The sequence below is a fragment of the Mobula hypostoma genome, chromosome 7 (assembly GCF_963921235.1).
Source record: "Mobula hypostoma chromosome 7, sMobHyp1.1, whole genome shotgun sequence".
In the NCBI taxonomy this organism is placed as follows: Eukaryota; Metazoa; Chordata; class Chondrichthyes; order Myliobatiformes; family Myliobatidae; genus Mobula; species Mobula hypostoma.
This window is the reverse complement of record NC_086103.1, coordinates 79502759-79521554: the sequence shown is the minus strand read 5'-3', so window position 1 is coordinate 79521554 and position 18796 is coordinate 79502759. Positions and strand designations below refer to the sequence as shown.

The following is an 18796-nucleotide window of genomic DNA, read 5'->3' as shown; positions in this document are numbered from 1 at the left end:
AATGTTATATGTAATTTCTGACTTGTCCCGAGAACAAGTTGCTCATTCAATAGCCAACTTGCTCCGGTTAAGTGGGCTTGCAGCAGAATGAAATAGAGATCCCAACTTTAAGAAGTCAGCATCCCCTTTACCCCAAGGCCTCCACTTGCCTCTGCTTAGTGCCACTCTTAACCCCAGTGGCTTGGGCTCAATCCTGCACTGGGATGTGTGTGTGGAGTTTATTTGTTCTTTCTGTGACTGCACAGGTTTCACTACTGTGCTCTAGATTACCCCACATCCCAAAGATGTTCAAGTTGAGAAGCTAATTGGCTGCTGGGGAGCACTGAAATATCTTTTAGAATCTCTGCAAACTAGAACCAGTGTGCTGACTACAGCTCCTTTGCAGAGGCTGCACCAAGATTCAGTGCCTCTCTCAGCACATACTCCTGTGCCTCAGATCTTGCCAGACGACAGCGTTCTGTTGCAGACATCTCCTTGCAGTGGAAACCCAACGCGTTTCCAGCAGACCCAAGTGTGCCCTTCATTGTTGGTGTTCCAGTAGTAGCCAACATTTACCTCAGCATGTAAAATAATTGCATGCAAATAAAACTTTTCTGATTAAGAATTGCAAATATTGAAAGCACCGAGTCTTGTTCTTGCACAATATAGTTTGAAACAATGGCAGCCAGTGAAACGCAGCCATACTGGGCAAAGTGTTTGGATGTTCACAGCCTAATGCAAATTAAGAAGACTTCCATCGTGCTTTTAAAAGTGTTCTTATTACTTGGGAGCGTTTTGTAGTGTAAAATAGCTGAGTTAATTAAAAATAAAAAAAGCATGAAATTGAGCTGAAACAGTCAAACTTTGTTACATATCCGTTGGTATATTTCTTCTCCATTGGAATTGGATGCTTTCAATTTTCAATTCCTCTGAGTACTTCTGTATTCAAACAATAGCTATTAAAACTAAAATCAGACAAAAATAAAGAGATGAAATAGATGGCTTTGAGTTGTAAAGTTTCAAGCAGTGGTACTGTAAATTCCGGATCTTCATAGTACTTTGTTCATGACTCACTCTGAAGCTAAAAGCCAGTAGTTTCTTAAGCCACCTTACTGAAGAAAGAAGACAGAGGATATCCATCATTCCCAACCTCACCATAAAACAACATAGTCAAACCAAGCCAGGGATAAAAAGAGTCAAATATGTCCAGGGGGAGATTACATTTATAGATACAAGCAGGTTCCCTCAGCTGTCATTATGTCTTTTCTTTCCATCACAAATGCTGATTTATGCAAGTGAGTGCTCAATCTCATTGAATCACCAAGATTAGTGAAGGAGAGAAAGCAGAAGAATAAAAGCGGTCGTACAACATCGAGCGAGTCGACAGAGGACAGACAGCAGAGCCTTTACCAAGATTGCCTTTATTGGCTAGCATTGAATTAAATCCTCGGCAAACTCTTTTTTTTTAGGCTGAGGTCACCACTTTGTACTGAACATGATGGGGAATTCAATCTGAAATGGCCCATTCTAATCCTCTTTTATGATTTCCTTCCTTTGCACATTTAATTACAGAAAGGAGATTAGGCAGCTCTGCTCCCTTGAAAGTCAGACATTAAACAACCTCTAAAATTAAAAATAAACACAGGCAAGAATGGGATTCTGCTGATCTGCAGGGAAGAGATCGATAACAAGCAGTGGGAGATTGATTGCAGACAACCAGCAGACTATAGAGTAGCTATAGAGATTCTACCTAATCAGGTAAATTAGCCTGCACTAACATTAATGTTTTCAATTCCAAGGACAGATCTGGGCTGCTGTCAATCCTAGAGATTATCTACATTCTTACACCACACTATCCACCTCTTTACTTTTTTCCCACAACCGTCCCCCACCACCCCCACCCCCGTGGTTGCCATGGCATGTTTCTGTTTTGCCACCATGCTATGTTTAAATTCCACTCTTTTCAGTGAATGAGCTTAGGAGTTCTTGTTTACCAGTTCTTTGTTCACCTGCCACGTGTTGTAAAAATATAGGAACAGGTGCAAGCTGTTCAGCTGCTTCAGCCGCCTCTCGCATCCAGTCGGATCAGGGCTGATCAGTATTCATCTCCCTTTTCCTGCATTTGATCCACATCCCTCAATATCCTTAGAGGACAAAAATACTGTGAGGCATGGAAGAATTACTTTATGAGGTGGTCAAGGGTCAAATCCAACAAGTCTTGTAGTCAGCAACACTTGCGTTTTATTAATGCGTCCAACTAAAATCCAACTTAAAAACTCAGAATTTTAAAGCATAATGGTTTTTTTTCAACTTTTCTCTACTTGTATGGAAATAAATAAAATTAGTTCTTCAAAGGATAATCAAATATAACAACTGGAGTGGCACAGTAACGTAGTGGTTAGCACGACAGTACCAGTGACCCGGGTTCAATTCCCACAGCTACCTGTAAGGAGTTTGTACGTTCTCCCCATGACTGCGTGGGTTTCCTCCGGTTTCCTCCCACAATCCAAAGGTGTACTGGGTAGTAGGTTAATTGGTCATTGTAAATAGTCCCGTTATTAGGTTTGGGTTAAATCAGGGGTTGCTGGGAAGAACGACTCCAAAGGCCAGAAGGCCCTACTCCACGCTGTATTTCGATAAATAAATAAAAACCTAACCCATGCAGTTCCATTGGCACCCTGCCCATTGCCACCTCATCCTGCCCATTGCCACCTCACCCTGCCCATTGCCACTTCACCCTGCCCATTGCCACCTCACCCTGCCCGTTGCCACCTCACCCTGCCCATTGCCACCTCACCTTGCCCACTTCAGCTCACAATAAGTGAAAGGAAGAAAAGCTGGGATTGAAGATATCTTAGCAAGAAACCAGACAAAGGCTACAAGTAATTTAGAAAGTAGATAGACAAGGGTATCCCAAGGAACAGGACAAACTTAGCACTCCGAACTTTTAATTCAACAATATTATAAAACTGCTATTTCCCAGAACCTCAAATTGAGCAATCCCTCAAATTATCAAAGATTCCTTCTTTTCTGGAGTAATGAAATTTTTAAAGTCATTGCTCTAAAGTTTAAAACAAGAAGAAAGTTATGGAAACACTTATAAGACAGAAGGTGGACATTTGGCCATAGTACCTGTGCCAAAATATAATCTCTTTAATTCTACTTTCCTGCATTGGGTCTGTAACCCTGCTGGTTACAGCTTTTCAGGCACAAATCCAAGTACCTATGTGATAAGGGTTTCTACATCTAGGACTCTTTCAGCAAGTGCTCCAAACTTTGACCAACATCTATTTTTCATTACGTTCACTCTAAACATTCTATAAGTTACTTGGTTTGTGACTCTTCCGGAGGGAAGCACTGTATGGCTTTCAAACTTGCGTCCCCAGCCACTTCCACACCAGTTTATTCATCTTCACTTGTACTCTCTTTTTCTTGGATGGTCTGGACTCTTCAAATGGCTTTAATGACCGGTAAGCAGTAAGTAATAACTGGTAAGCAGTGGGGAATGACTGGTAAGCAGTGAGGAATGACCGGTAAGCAGTGGGGAATGACCGGTAAGCAGGGGGAAATGACTGGTAAGCAGTGAGAAATGACCGGTAAGCAGTGGGGAATGACTGGTAAGCAGTGGGGAATGACCGGTAAGCAGTGGGGAATGACTGGTAAGCAGTGAGGAATGACCGGTAAGCAGTGGGGAATGACTGGTAAGCAGTGAGGAATGACCGGTAAGCAGTGGGGAATGACTGGTAAGCAGTGGGGAATGACTGGTAAGCAGTGAGGAATGACCGGTAAGCAGTGGGGAATGACCAGTAAGCAGTGAGGAATGACCGGTAAGCAGTGGGGAATGACCGGTAAGCAGTGGGGAATGACTGGTAAGCAGTAAGGAATGACTGGTAAGCAGTGGGGAATGACCGGTAAGCAGTGGGGAATGACCGGTAAGCAGTAAGGAATGACTGGTAAGCAGTGAGAAATGACTGGTAAGCAGTGGGGAATGACCGGTAAGCAGTAAGGAATGACCGGTAAGCAGTGGGGAATGACTGGTAAGCAGTGGGGAATGACCGGTAAGCAGTGGGGAATGACCGGTAAGCAGTAAGGAATGACTGGTAAGCAGTGAGGAATGACCGGTAAGCAGTGGGGAATGACCGGTAAGCAGTGGGGAATGACTGGTAAGCAGTGAGGAATGACCGGTAAGCAGTGGGGAATGACCGGTAAGCAGTGCGGAATGACCGGTAAGCAGTGAGGAATGACCGGTACGCAGTGGGGAATGACTGGTAAGCAGTGGGGAATGACCGGTAAGCAGTGAGGAATGACCGGTAAGCAGTGGGGAATGACTGGTAAGCAGTGGGGAATGACCGGTAAGCAGTGAGGAATAACCGGTACGCAGTGGGGAATGACTGGTAAGCAGTGGGGAATGACTGGTAAGCAGTGAGGAATGACCGGTAAGCAGTGAGGAATGACCGGTAAGTAGTGGGGAATGACCGGTAAGCAGTAGGGAATAACCGGTAAGCAGTGGGGAATGACTGGTAAGCAGTAAGGAATAACCGGTAAGCAGTAGGGAATGACCGGTAAGCAGTAGGGAATGACCGGTAAGCAGTAAGGAATGACTGGTAAGCAGTAGGGAATGACCGGTAAGTAGTGGGGAATGACTGGTAAGCAGTAAGGAATGACTGGTAAGCAGTAGGGAATGACCGGTAAGCTGTAAGGAATGACTGGTAAGCAGTAAGGAATGACCGGTAAGCAGTGGGGAATGACCGGTAAGCAGTAAGGAATGACTGGTAAGCAGTAGGGAATGACCGGTAAGCAGTAAGGAATGACTGGTAAGCAGTAAGGAATGACCGGTAAGCAGTGGGGAATGACCGGTAAGCAGTAAGGAATGACTGGTAAGCAGTAGGGAATGACTGGTAAGCAATGGGGAATGACTGGTAAGCAGTGAGGAAGCAGAAAGTCAACATCTGAAACTCAGAGCACAGTGCATTGCCATACCTACATAATCTGATGGCCATCGGAATATTACAAACTCACAGCACAGATTGAGGCATTAGGGCTCACTTAACCTGCACCAGTTCCTTACAAAATCTCTTCACTTACACCAATTCTTTACCTGCATGTTTTTAAGTATCCTCTTTATTGGCAGGGGTCAGATGCATGGAATTCCCACAGGTAATAAAAAAAGCTGACATCACTAAGGACATCTCCTTTATACTTAATATAACTATTCCTTTGAACCAAATATAAATTTGGCCTATAATGTTCTAAGAACATTAACAGACAAATGATTATGCTTGAATAGACACATTAGAATGTTTAAATGCCTATAATGAAATGATAAGAGCAACCGCAGTACAGTCACTGAAAGTTACAAGTTGTGATCTGTAAATCACAAGCACTGCTCTGTGAACGAAGACTATTCTCAATTGGAACAGGGTCCACCTGACGCAAGAAGTAGGGCTGGGAACGCCGATCCATAATCCCTTGAAAATAGCGTCATAGGTAGATAGGGTTGGAAAGACAGCTTTTGGCACATTGACCATCATCAAGCAAAGCACTGAGAAAAGGAGTCGGGATATTATGTTAAAGTTGTACAAGATGTTGGTGAGGCCTAATTTGGAGTATTGTGTGCAGTTATGATCACTTACCTACAGAAAAGATATCAGAAAGAGCACAGAGAAAATTTACAAGGATGTTGCTACGACTTGAGGACCTGAGTCACAGGGAAAGGTTCAATAGGTTATGACTTCATTCCCTGTAGTGTAGGAGAATGAGGGGAGATTTGATAGAAATATATAAAATTATGAGGTAAACACAAGCAGGGCTTTTCCAGTGAGGTTGGGTGAGACTAGAACTAGAGATCATAGGTTAAGGGTAAAAGGTGAAATATTTAAGGGAAACCTGAGGGGGAACTTCTTCATGCAGTGGGTGGTGAGAATGTGGAGAGAGCTGCTAATGCAAATGGTCAATATGGGTTCAATTGCAACATTTAAGAGAAGTTTGGATAAGTACGTGGATGAGAGGGATGTGGAGGGCGATGGCCCAGATGCAGGTCGATGGGACGAGGCAGAATAATAGTTTAGCATGGGCTAGCTGGGCTGAAGGGCCTGTTTCTGCATTGCAGTACTCTCTAACTCTATGACTCTCTGTGGTCTGGGACCTAGCCCTGTTTGAATAAAGAAAGGCTCTTCCTCAACGTGTACGTATATATAGATATATTTGTTGAAAAACTGAGATGCATTTTAGAGTCAACTTTACAAGATAATGGATGTGCAAACAGCAAATCAGTGGGTAACATGAATGGAGTGCATTTCCATCTTTAAAACCAGTGTAGAGTTTCCCGTCACCACTATTCTTAGCTGGCCATTCCACAATTGAACAAGCTCCAAATAAGGGAGTCTTCCAACCCCTATTTTTGTATGCACTCATACTGAAGTACTCAACATTGGCTCATTAACTTTTGAAAGATTGCCAAGAATATCACAAATACTCACAAAGTTCTCAGCTTTGGCATGTGGTTAAAACTGGTCAATGGGATGAGACTGATGTTGTTATTGTTGAGGGTTCTGAAAGGCAAAGAAAGAAAATTAACTTAATCACAAGCCTACAACAGCAAAAATTATTTTATTGATAATGTTGAAATGTAGGTGGGAATGAAAGAGACGGCATTGAGTTTTCTTAAAATAGTTCTTCGCTTTTTGCTAATTCTTTGGCTGGCAACGTTCTGTGATCAAGAAGCATAAAAATTGAGATAACGCTGAGCATTTGCCTTGCTTTCCCGCTATGGACACTCAGCTGAAGTGTGAGAGGGTCCTAGAATGAAAAGTCGTTCCATTCTCATTGTAGAGAAGTTCTACAATCCCTCAGACACTGATGACTGTAACAGATTAACATTCCTGCCCAAGGTTTTACACTGGAAGTTGCTGACATACAAGCTTCTTACAGGCAGCAGTGGGACCTGAACCTGCTTTGCTGTCAGTTAAGCATATCAGATACATATGTTCATTAAATGAGTATTGCTCCACGTTCTACAACCAAGAAAATAAGTCATCCAAAAACCTTTAAAAACATTTATGCATTCTGCTTTTTGTCGTTTTTTTTGCCAACAAATACACAAATGCATACTACACAACTTGTGTGAATGTAAGTAAAGAGATAATGCACCCAAAGATATTGCTTATTACTCAGGAACATAATGGTAATCCACTTTGCTATTCCTGGATTTCTAATATGGAACTTCAACATAGTACTGCAATTGTATGTATTCTAGACAAAACCCTGAGATGTGCATATATCATTCAGTTCATTTTCACAACAAGGTGAGATGTTAAGCTGAAGGAGTTGAATGTTTCTAACTCCACCAGAAGTTGGTGGATTCCTTCTTAACTGAGATCTTTCCAATCCTGATTACAGCGATGTCCCTCAGAACAGTTCCAATGGGTGCCTTGAGTATGGAAAGCACTATGGCTTTCCTGTTGGGTGAAAAGGGGGGTGGGGGAGAAGCCTAAGAGCCAAAGGCTAAAAGGAGATGAGAGATAGTGTGGATTCCCTATAACAGGGAAAGGTTGAACTTGCACTGCCTCAGGACCCCATTCAATTGCCCCAGACACTAACCTATTATTCCACTTATCTGTTGTCAACCCTGAAACAGTTAGATACCATCCTTGGAATACAAATATCTTTTTTAAGTTCGCAACCTAAGCTTAAATCCAAACAGGTAAAACAATCAGGGATCAGCCAGGCATTAATACTGCAGCAGATGCATCTCCTGCTGCATTACACACAGGTCCTCCCACATTATTTGCCATTTCTGCTACACATGCGCAGACACACACTTTCACTGAGCATAATGAGGTGGATCACAATAAGCTTCCTTCTGTTCCCTGATATGGGTGCATTTTTGATTAAATACTTAGCTATCAATATGATGTTGTGCTCCAATTTTAAGAGCATGAATTTGAATGATCTGAGGCAACACACACAAAATGCTGGAGGAACACAGCAGGTCAGGCAGCATATATGGAAATGAATAAACAGTAGCCGATTCGGGGCACAACCCTTCATCAGGACTGAGAAGGAAGGGGGAAGATGCCAGAATAAATAGGTGGGGGTGTGAGGGGAAAGAGGTTACCTGTAAGGTGTTTGGTAAAGCCAGGTGGGCGGGAAATCTTAAGGGCTGGAGAAGAAAGAATCTGAAAGGAGAGGTGAGTGAACCATAGGAAAAAGGAAAAGAGGAGGGAAACACAAAATAATCTGCAGATTCTGGGGTCAAAGCAACACTCACAACACACTGGAAGAACTCAGCAGGTCGGGCAGCATCTGTGGAAAAGATCGGTCGACGTTTCAGGCCGGAACCCTTCGTCAGGACTGCAGGGGGAAGGGGCAGAGGCCCTACAAAGAAGGTGGGGGGAGGGTGGGAAGGAGAAGGCTGGTAGGTTCCAGGTGAAGAACCAGTAAGGGGTAAGATAAAGAGGTGGGGGAAGGGAGGCAGGGAGGTGATAGGCCGGAAAGGTGAAGAAAGAATAGGGGAAAACACAATGGGTAGTAGAAGGAGGCGGAACCAAGAGGGAGGAGGTAGGCAGCATGGACCCATGGGGGAAGCAATAGGCAGGTGAGAAACATTGAAAGGTCAGAGTGTGGAATTGAGGAAGGGGAGGGGAGGGGGGAGTGCCCTCTTCCTCTATTCTCCACTACTGTGGTGACATATTTGGGAGTATTGCAGGTGGAGACAGGGGAGATCTTTTACATACTAGCAATAAGCAGTAAAAAATAAAAGGAAATTATCTGGTACTTGGTTTTGTACTTTATTTTTTCAGGAACTCAAACTGAGAAGCCACTTTAATAAAATTGACATTTCCCTCTGTCACTTGCTGTCAGGTGACCAATTCATCAATTCTCTTTTGTCTCTGTGCTTGTAAGCTTTGTTGCGTGCCCACGCTAGCATGTAATTACTTAAACCACAATGAAGTTACATTTAGCATGCAAGAGCCAATTACATGTGGTCATTAGGCATCGCTTGACTACAAAACTGCTCCAAGGGAAATTACCACAGTTACTGGTTACCAACAGTTTAACATAACTTTGTCTGCTTTTAGGATAATTTCACAATTATGATTTTTTTTCTGTTTTCATTGCTACTGTTTATAAAAGCAAAATGTTGTTTACCTCTCATTTGGTTATGATGAAACTTTCCATATTTCCTAAAGATGAACAACTTCTGCACTATTGGACTTTAAACACATTAAAGGCAGGATAGAAGATTAAATTCCCTAACATTCTCTGGTTTTGACATTCAATGGAAGCACCTTTATACCCTCAGATATCATACTAATATATGCTAATAATTGGGAATGTTCTGTGTTCTCCGAGCCCATGAGTTCACTAACAAAATCTGCCTATGTTGAGCAGGCTGGTTTCATCAGAATGTTTGGCATCTTTCAATATTGGTTTCAGACTTTCATCCTGTTCCTATATCCGCTCATCTTCCTTTCCTTTGGCTCATTATTTTTGATGACATTGCACTTTTAGTTTTTATTTCAAGGAGAAGGAGAGGTCCTTGAGGGGACAGATGAGTAGATTGTGCTACTCCTCATCTGTTTTCAGCACAGTACATTTACTCGGTTTTCTCTGCTTTACTTCTCAAGCCATTCACACCACACACACAACTTGCTTGGTTTCCACTGGAGGCTATTTCTTGCCTCTCAAAGTCCAACCCTATGTCCCCGTCGTGAGAGGTGGAAATGGGAAGTCTGGCCAACAAGACTCAGATGAAGCTGTACAAGCCAATCCCCTGTACAGTGGATACAATGGATTACAGAAACATTGATGAACTCCAACCACACCATCGACTTTGGGCGATGGAGACGGGAGGTCATCAATGGCCTATGCTCCACTGGGAGCTAAAGGCCCAAGAAGAAGAAGAAGTTACTGTTTAGGTGCCCATGTTTGACTGCTGTCTCAGATCTACTGACCCAAACTACTCACAATGAGCTGGTGAAGTGACTTCAGGTCCCTTGCCTCGCAAGAAATCACAACACAGTTCTTTACAAGATTTCAAACCTACAGTCAACCTCTGCCATAGAGACATCTTTGTTTTAAACTTCAAATTGGTCTAAGGCTTTACTTGCCCGATCAGATGTTGTCCACAAATATACTAAAGAATTGATGGACTTGCATTCTTTCATTAGTAGGTAGCAGAGATTAATACAACACTCTCTGACAGCACAGATCTCAAGGGTGCAAGACATTTGAGATTGCATCCGAGCTTCTGACATCATCTCCATGACCTTAGTGCTGTGAAAGAGTTTCCATTCTAGTTATGAAAGTACAGATGGTGTTTAGAGTTTATGTAACTCAGTTTTGCCACAATGTCCATTAACCTGGAAGCATTGATGATGACTTCATTATGAAACAATTTAGCATGTCATGTGCTGTCATGCAAGAAATATATAAACTGAATCGTGATCAATTCAAGAAATCCAAAATACCAGATACATGAATGTACAACATAGAACTAGAGCAGAGAACACACAGAAAAGCACTGCACAGCACAGTACAGGTCTTTTGGCCCACAATGTTGTACTGACCCTTTAATTTACTCTATGATCAATCTTATGCTTCACAAACCCGTCCCCACCAAACACACACATATACACACACACACACACACACACACACACACACACACACACACACACACACACACACACATATACATACACATACACACACAGATACACACATACACACACACTGTTACGTGCCCCGTAACTGGGTTGCCAAACCATCAGAAATGGACCACTTAGTTGGAGTCTAGTTTAACAGAAATTAATATAAGTTTTATTAAAGAAATAAGTAACACAGTACTCTAATCGTAAGGATATAAATGCAACAGGTTAGCAATGATAAAACACACATGTACACAGAACTAGGGTAATAGGAATCAACCAAGCTCTATCGCAGTCTACGGGTAAACTGATCAGTCTCAAGTGACGCAGAGTTCAGTTCAGCTTAGTATAGTTCGCAGTAATCGCTGTTGTGCCATTGGAGAGAGAGAGAGAGAATGCAAATTTTGATTCAAACAGACCTTTGATGTTCTTCGCAGTTAGCTTTCGGGTGAACCCTTTTATGTCTTCTGTGGTCACCGACTGTGACCCCTCCATTCTGGATACGACCATTCTTCCGCGGTGAACCCGGTACCCAGGCAAGGGCGGACACACACACTAGGTTCCCGCCGATCGTCCCTTTTCACCCTGTCAGTCTAGGGTCAGTTCCCTTGAACCAGACCTCCAACTCCGACCAACTTGTGGGGGCACACCGCTTTTCCAGAGTCTCGTTAACTCATGATCTCGGGGTGTGTCGTGCCTTAGCGAACCTGTTCTTTTTATCCCCCTGCTGGGGTATCGCCTGTCCATCAAACTTCAAACAGTTCAGGTTCAAAGCAACCGGTCTGTCAATATTCTGAAGTGTGTTTCTTTCTCGTTAATCTCTCTCTTCTCTCTTATTAGCATTTTGAATGTTTCTCCATTGTCTCACTTATCTCTCTCTCATTAGCATCAATCTTCTGATAACTTGGTTTTTCGTCACAACACACACACACCCTTCTCCATTTTCCTTTCATCAGTGTGCCTAACTAAGAGTCTCTTAATCCTCAACAGTGTGTTCCATGTCCCTACCACACTCTGTGTATAAAATCCACCTCCGACATCCCCAGCATACTTTTCTCCAATCACCCTAAATGTATTGTTCTGCATTATTAAAACAATGCAGAATAAAGCGTAACAACTACAGGGAAAGTGCAGCACAGGTGAACAACTTTGTGTATCTACAGTACAGATGAGAGTTAATATACTATAGATATCCTAAAGCAAAGCATCGATTGAGGTATGGTTAGAGAAAGATGAGTCCTGCCCAGGAGGCCAGAGTCTTCAATCCATCAGATTATGTATAATTTTGCTAGGGCAGTTTCATACCGCAGACAAGTAAATAAGGCTAGTGTCATGCTGAGAAATGTGCGAATAAGAAAGAATTGTAGGTGAAAGACTTAGGGTGCCTTTTCAAGGTACAGACACAAGTGGTCTTACCCAAGTACATATCATGGGGTGACTGAGTAGTATTCATTCTGATCAACTGTGTTGGGACACAGGTAATGGAGCTGCTGCCTCACAATAACAGAGACCTGGGTTCAGTCCTGACCTCTGATACCCCTGAGCAGAGCTTGTATGTGTGGCTGGGTGTCCCAGTTTCTTTCCGCTTCCCACGTACATGGGGATAGTGGGTCAACTAGCCAATTTTTTTCCGGATGTCCAGAGATACAGTGTAAAGCTTGTCTTGCATACTGTTCATACAGATCAGATCATAGCACAGTCCACTGAGGGAGAACAAGGTAAGACAATAACAAATGGAGAATAAAGTGTCATGGCGACAGAGAAAGTACAGTGCGGGTAAACAGCAAAATGCAAGATCAAACAAGGTACTGTACAGGTTGCGACATCAAGAGAATGCATAGTGCAATGATTTGATCTATATGAAAAGTAAAACTATGGAAAGGAACAAAGAGTTGATATTTCATACCAAGACCCTGCAACAGGGCTGGGAAGGAAGGAAGAAGAAGCCAGAATAAGAAGGTGGGAAGAGGGGAAGGAGTACAAGCTGGAAGGTAATAGGTGAAACCAGTTGAGGGGAAAAATAGCTGGGTGGGTCTGCGGATGAAGTGAGAGTTTGGGAGGTTACTGGTGGGAAATTAAAGGCTAAAGAGGACAGGAATCACAGGAGAGGGGAGTGGACTATGGGAGAAAGGGAAAGAGAAGGGGCATAAGAGGGAAGTGGCCAGCAAATCAGGAGAGGAGAAGTGAAGGGGTAAGAGAGAGCCAGAGTAGGGAATGGAAAAAGCAAGAGCAAATGTGGGAAATTTTATGGAAAGTTTGAAAAATCGATGCTCATACTGTCAGGTTGGAGGCTACCCAGAGAGAATATGAGGTGTTGCTCCTCCAACCTGAGAATAGTTTCATTGTCCCCCTGCTAAACCTTCAAGATCTGGTTTGTCAACTGCTGCTCATTTCTAAGTGATAGCTTTGCATGATTAATGCATTATTCAAGCCCGTACAGTAATAACCTACAGAACATTTTAAGGCGCCTCATGATATGCATCTTTCTATATGTGGTCTCAAGATGGCTCTACTATATTTCATAAAATGAGGATAGTCAGGTTCTCAGTACTACTCCGCTCTTTGAGGGCAAAACCAAGAGTATCAGAACTTCAAAGTATACTTATTATCAAGTAGATACATATTATACAACATTTTTTCCTTACAGGCAGCCACAAAACAATAAACCCAAAAAGAATACAATAAAAAAGACTGACAAGCACCCAATGTGCTGAGAAAGAAGAAGAAAAAACAAATTGTGTAAACAACAAAAGTAAGCAAGTAGCATTTAGAACGAAAGTGAGTCAGATGTGAAGCCCGGAGTTACCAAAGCAGGCAATAGTCGCAGCCTCAGTGCAGTAAAGAACCGGTGAATGCTACAGAGCAGCGAGCTGAACTGGCCTGACCCAGATGATAGTGACCATATCTATGCCTTATTTCTCAGAACTCTCTCCTAGAAAGAGACTGTAGAGCATTAGTGCAAATGTTTGCTTCATGGTTGTCACACACTGCGTTGGCTGAAGGGTCTATTTCTGTGCTGTAAGGTACTGTGAATACATTAGGAATGCTCCTAGAACAGGGGGACAATGCATGTGCAACACCACTGGCTGCATGAAGGATGAGTTGTGGGGATTTACTATGGTGGGAAGTCACAATGGCAAACAGCTTTTTGATGTCACTCCATTGCTATTGTTGTTTGATCTTTTACAATTCTGAAGAAAACAAGACAAATCAAATGGTTTACTCATCGTGTTACCTTGCATGCTACAAGAAATGAGCTGCAGTCTTCTTTCATGTGGTCTCTGGAGGAGAATATTGTCTCTGAATCAGCAATGCTCTGTCCAAAATGCCTGCCTCTAACAAGCTGTTTCAACACAATGCAGTAAAGAGATCCTGGACAACAGTCAGTTCTGAGATTTTTCTGACACATCAGAAGACTGCTGTGGTTGCCAGGGACAAATTATTACAGTCCAGGGACATTACAGTCAGACTTATCTAGGGAAACATTTTTCAGCCTAAACATCTTTATCTGCTTCCAGCTTTTCCTCTGCCATAACTTGAAAATGGAAGTTACTTACTGATTATTCTTGCTCACTCTGCCCTATTCAAAACTTCCCCAGGAATAAATCAGCCCAAGTCATCCTGTAGAGGATGTCAATGTCAACCCCAGACTTGGTATGACCAGACAGTAAACATATTTCCAGTATTAAACATCACTAGCAAGAAAAAGTACAGACATCTAACCCTGATCCAAGTTCGTATTATCAAAATTGACAAGAAGCTTAATTGTTTGGGCTTTGGCTTCAGGATTACAACAGAGTTAGGTATGCTCTCCTGATCCTATTGTATTTCATTATGAAATGACAGCATCACAGGGAAGTTCAAGTTTAATTATTGTTCAACCCTACATGAATAGAGCCAAATGAAATGGTGTTCCTCTGGGGCCAAGATGTAACACATATTGCTTATAGCACATAGAGCAAATAGCATATATGGTTACGATTTCAGAGAGACATATTGTCACAAAGAAAAAAATAATATCACCTAAGTAGTACTAAGTAGTACTCACAGTCCCCTGGGAAGATAACATCGATGAAGCCCATGAGCGCAAGTTAACCAAGTATGCAGAATTAAGATCAGAGTGCAGAGACAGAGGGTGGAAGGTCTCATGCTATCCGTTTGAAGTAGGCTGCCGTGGGTTTATTGTGTTCACTTTCCAGAAGTGGCTGTGTGACCTTGGCTTCACTAGAAGAGAGATCAAGTCAACCAGCAGGGCTGTAGCTGAGGCAGCAGAGAAAGGATCAGCATGGGTGTGGACCAAGTATGTCCAGAGGGGCAGATAGTCAGACAGTGTATACATATCTTGCAAACCCTTCAGTAGTTGCATAGACACCTGAAGAGCAGACTATCTGTTGGATGGAAGTGACCAACAACTCTGATAGAGGCAGATGCCAAGTTTTTAAGCTCACCAGTGGGAGGTGGTGCTTTAGCACTGCTGGCCAACCACCTCGAGGGAGTCTTGGTCATAAGCGGGCCGAAACTCCTGAAGACAGGTGGCAGATCAACTGATGATCCCACTGGTGATAGCACTGGACAGTTAACATCTTAGTCCAAGTGTATTTTTCTTAACTCCTGATCCTATTGTATTTCATTATGAAATGAGAGTATCACAGGGAAGTTCAAGTTGAAGTTTAATTATTATTCAACCATACATGAATAGAGCCAAATGAAATAGTGTTCCTCTGGGGCCAAGATGTAGCCCATATTGCTTATAGCACATAGAGAAAATAGCATATATGGTTACGATTTCAGAGAGACATACTGTCACAAAGAAAAAAATAATATCGCCTAAGTAGCTGAGTGTCATGGTCCAGCTTGTTCTTCCACCAGGTAAACACTGGAGGGATTCACCGAGTGAACACTGGAAGACAGCACTGAGCAAACACTGGAGGGCAGCACTGAGCAAACACTTGAGGAGAGTACCAACGGGAAGGGCCAGTTCCCAATACAGTATGGATTCCAGTGCACCCTACAGAGGCTCCTCCACAATTCCTTGGTGCCTCCTCTCCTGGGTAGCTGCAAAAGGTGAGACTGTGGCTTTAGCTTTGTCCTCCCCACAACTGAGGCAACACATGTCCCCGATGAATCAGTGAACCGGACTTGCAGTGTCCACCCTGCACAGCCTCAGAGAAGATGGTGAGTCATCTTCTGAAGCACTGCAGTCTATTCTGTGAGGAGTACCCTACAATATTTTTAAGGAAAAAGCTCCATCATTTACACCAAAAGTAAGAAAAGGGCAATTATACATTTCCAAATCAGGATGGTGAGCAATTTAAGAGGAGAAACTCTAGCTGGTGGTGGTGTTGCTTTGTTTTCATTGCCTGGTTCTTCTTGGTGGTAAAGGTTCTTGATTTGGTGGGGTGATGACAGATTCACTGGACCATGTAGCTAAAATGCATTTTGATACGGTACACATTGTAGCCACTGTGAACTGGTTATGGAGGGAATTAACGATGAAGAGTAGGGAAGGATCACCAAGACCATGGGCTGCTTAGTCCTACATAGTATAGATTTTCCTAAATGTTATTAGAACTGCACTCAGCCAAGTAGAGAGTGAGCAATCTACTATACTCTGCACTTGTGTTTTGTAGATGATGGAAAGGTGTCAAGAAGGGTGTTGCACGTTGGAGGATATCTGTCCTCTGACCTGCACTCATATTAGATCAACACTATCATGTTGATGATAGGGGTTAAAGGCAGATGACGAGACTGTGCCTTGTTATTGATGCCCTTCTTCGCCCTTCCCTACCACTTTTGTAACATTACAGCTTCCAGACTCTAGCTTATATCTGCATGTTGCCTGTGTTCTTGCTGAAAGCAGTCATGGACTGCTTCATTTGCTGGTGAACTGCAAATGGAAATGTGCATGGTACATTTATCAGCATACATCTCCATTTATGGCCTTATGATGATGAAAGGTTTTCACCTTCGATAAAGCATTCGAAGATCAGCACTGCACTGAGGAACTCCTGCTGTGATATTCCAAGACTTCCATCAACCACAAACATCTTCCTTTGTGCAAAGTTTGACCCCACTGTTGGAATATTTTCCCTCCGCTGCTGATTGAATTCAGATTTAGCAGTGTTCCTTGATGCTACATTCAATCAAATACTGCTCGATGTCAAAAACAGTCACACTCGCTTCACCTCTGGAATCCAGCTCTTTAGATCTTGGCTTGAAGCAGGATTGCGATGAATTTGGAGCCGAGTGGCTCTGTCAAAATCTGAATTACATTTCAGTAAACTTAACAACACTGCTAATTATTTCACTGATTGGACAATAAGTGCCTGGATAAGATTTGTCTTACTTTTTGTGGATAGAATATAGTTGGTTAATTCAAAATTCTTAGTTACACGCTGGTGTTATAACTGCACTGAATCAGTACAGCTTTGGACATGGCTAACGCTGGAGACAAGCCTGCTGTTCTATTACATCTTTTGTAAGTTGAGTTGGCTAAGCACTTATTTCCATCAGGGTGAGGATTTCAGGAAGAAGCCAAGACGAAACATCTACACAGCACTTCATGTTCTTCAGATTGGTGTGTTCTTGGAGCTTCATCCTGCTGTCTACTACTATTCATGACTAGAATGTGTCCAGGATTTGGAGTTTTCATCTAATCACCATTTAGCTTGGCACCATTTAGTTTTATCAAATCATTTTGCTTCCTTGAAACTGCTCTATTTCTAGGACAGTAACATTCAAACCAAAACTCGTGAAAGAAAAGTTCAGAGTTAGAAAACTTACAACATAAAAGGAGACCATTTGGCTCATAGTATTGGCTTACTTCCACCTTCCAGCAATAGAACTGTAGCTTTAGAGGTCATCCAGGCACTCTGTAAAAGCAGTGTGCTAGCCTATCTGCCAACAGGATCCAGATGGAAGAAAAATGTCCTCCTCTCGACTAAATTTTTCTTTTAATTACTGTAATTTTCTGACTCATTTTTGACCCTTCTGGTAAAGGGAGTATTATTTATCAATGAACTCTCTCCAATCCCCTTGTAATTTTGTACATCTCAGTTACATCTCCCCTCATCCTCTGCTATTCCAAAGAAAACAAACCCAGTTTAGCTAATCTCTCTTTATAATTAAACTTGGTATACAATATCAAATACCCTACCATCTAATACTAACCCTCTTTATTACTATGTATCATCCTTGATTAATCTCGGCCAATTCTAAATGAAGATTTTCTCCTCACAAGTGATTACAATACTTTGCCCTTCACTGAAGTTAATAAATTAAAGGGCGGAGCGGTAATGCGGTGGTTTAGCACAACACTTCACAGTGCCAGCAGTTAGGGTTCAATTCCCGCTGCTGTTTGTAAGGAGTTTGCACATTCTCCAGATAACTGCGTAGGTTTTCTCCGGGTGCTCTGGTTTCCTCCTACATTACAAAAGTGTTTGGGTTGGGGTTAGTATGTTGTGGTCATGCTATATTGGTGCCAAAAGCATGGCGATACTTGAGGGCTGCCCTCACACATTCTTGCACTGTGTTGGTTGCTGATGCAAATGATGCATTTCATTCTACGTTTCGATGTACATATGACAAGTAAAGCTAATAACAAAAATAATTAAACAACAGGAATTCTGCAGATGCTGGAAATTCAAGCAACATACATCAAAGTTACTGGTGAACGCAGCAGGCCAGGCAGCATCTATAGGAAGAAGCGCAGTCAACATACAGTCCTGACGAAGGGTCTCGGCCTGAAACGTCGACTGCGCTTCTTCCTATAGATGCTGCCTGGCCTGCTGCGTTCACCAGCAACTTTGATGTATGTTGCTTTAACAAAAATAATTTTAATTATTTGGTTAAACTTCCCTCTCTTTTTAAACAAAGGCACAGCACTAGTTATTCCCTAATCCTCTGGCATCAACTTCGTAGCCAGAGAAGATTGAAAAATGTTGTTCAGAGTCTCTCAAATTACCTGCCTTGCCTCTTTTAAACCTTTGGATATATTTCACCTGGACCTGGTGACTTATCCATTTCTGAAATGCAAAGTCCATTACAACTTGATCTGTTTAGAACATAGATCAGGAAGAATTTCTTTTGCAGAGGGTGGTGAGTCTGTGGAATTCATGGCCAAAAGTGGTTGTGTAGATGGTTGGGTATATGTAAAGTGGAGATTG

General features: G+C 42.5%; 1 protein-coding gene across 2 annotated transcripts in view; it reads right to left on the bottom strand.

Moving 5' to 3' along the window:
* LOC134349406 (slit homolog 3 protein-like) overlaps positions 1 to 18796 on the bottom strand; it is a 674478-nt gene that overhangs the window by 236192 nt on the left and 419490 nt on the right. For both annotated transcript variants that reach the window (XM_063053662.1, XM_063053663.1), the window contains one exon: positions 6459 to 6530. In XM_063053662.1, the coding sequence (XP_062909732.1) occupies positions 6459 to 6530 (72 nt within the window). The remainder of the gene's footprint in view (positions 1 to 6458; positions 6531 to 18796) is intronic.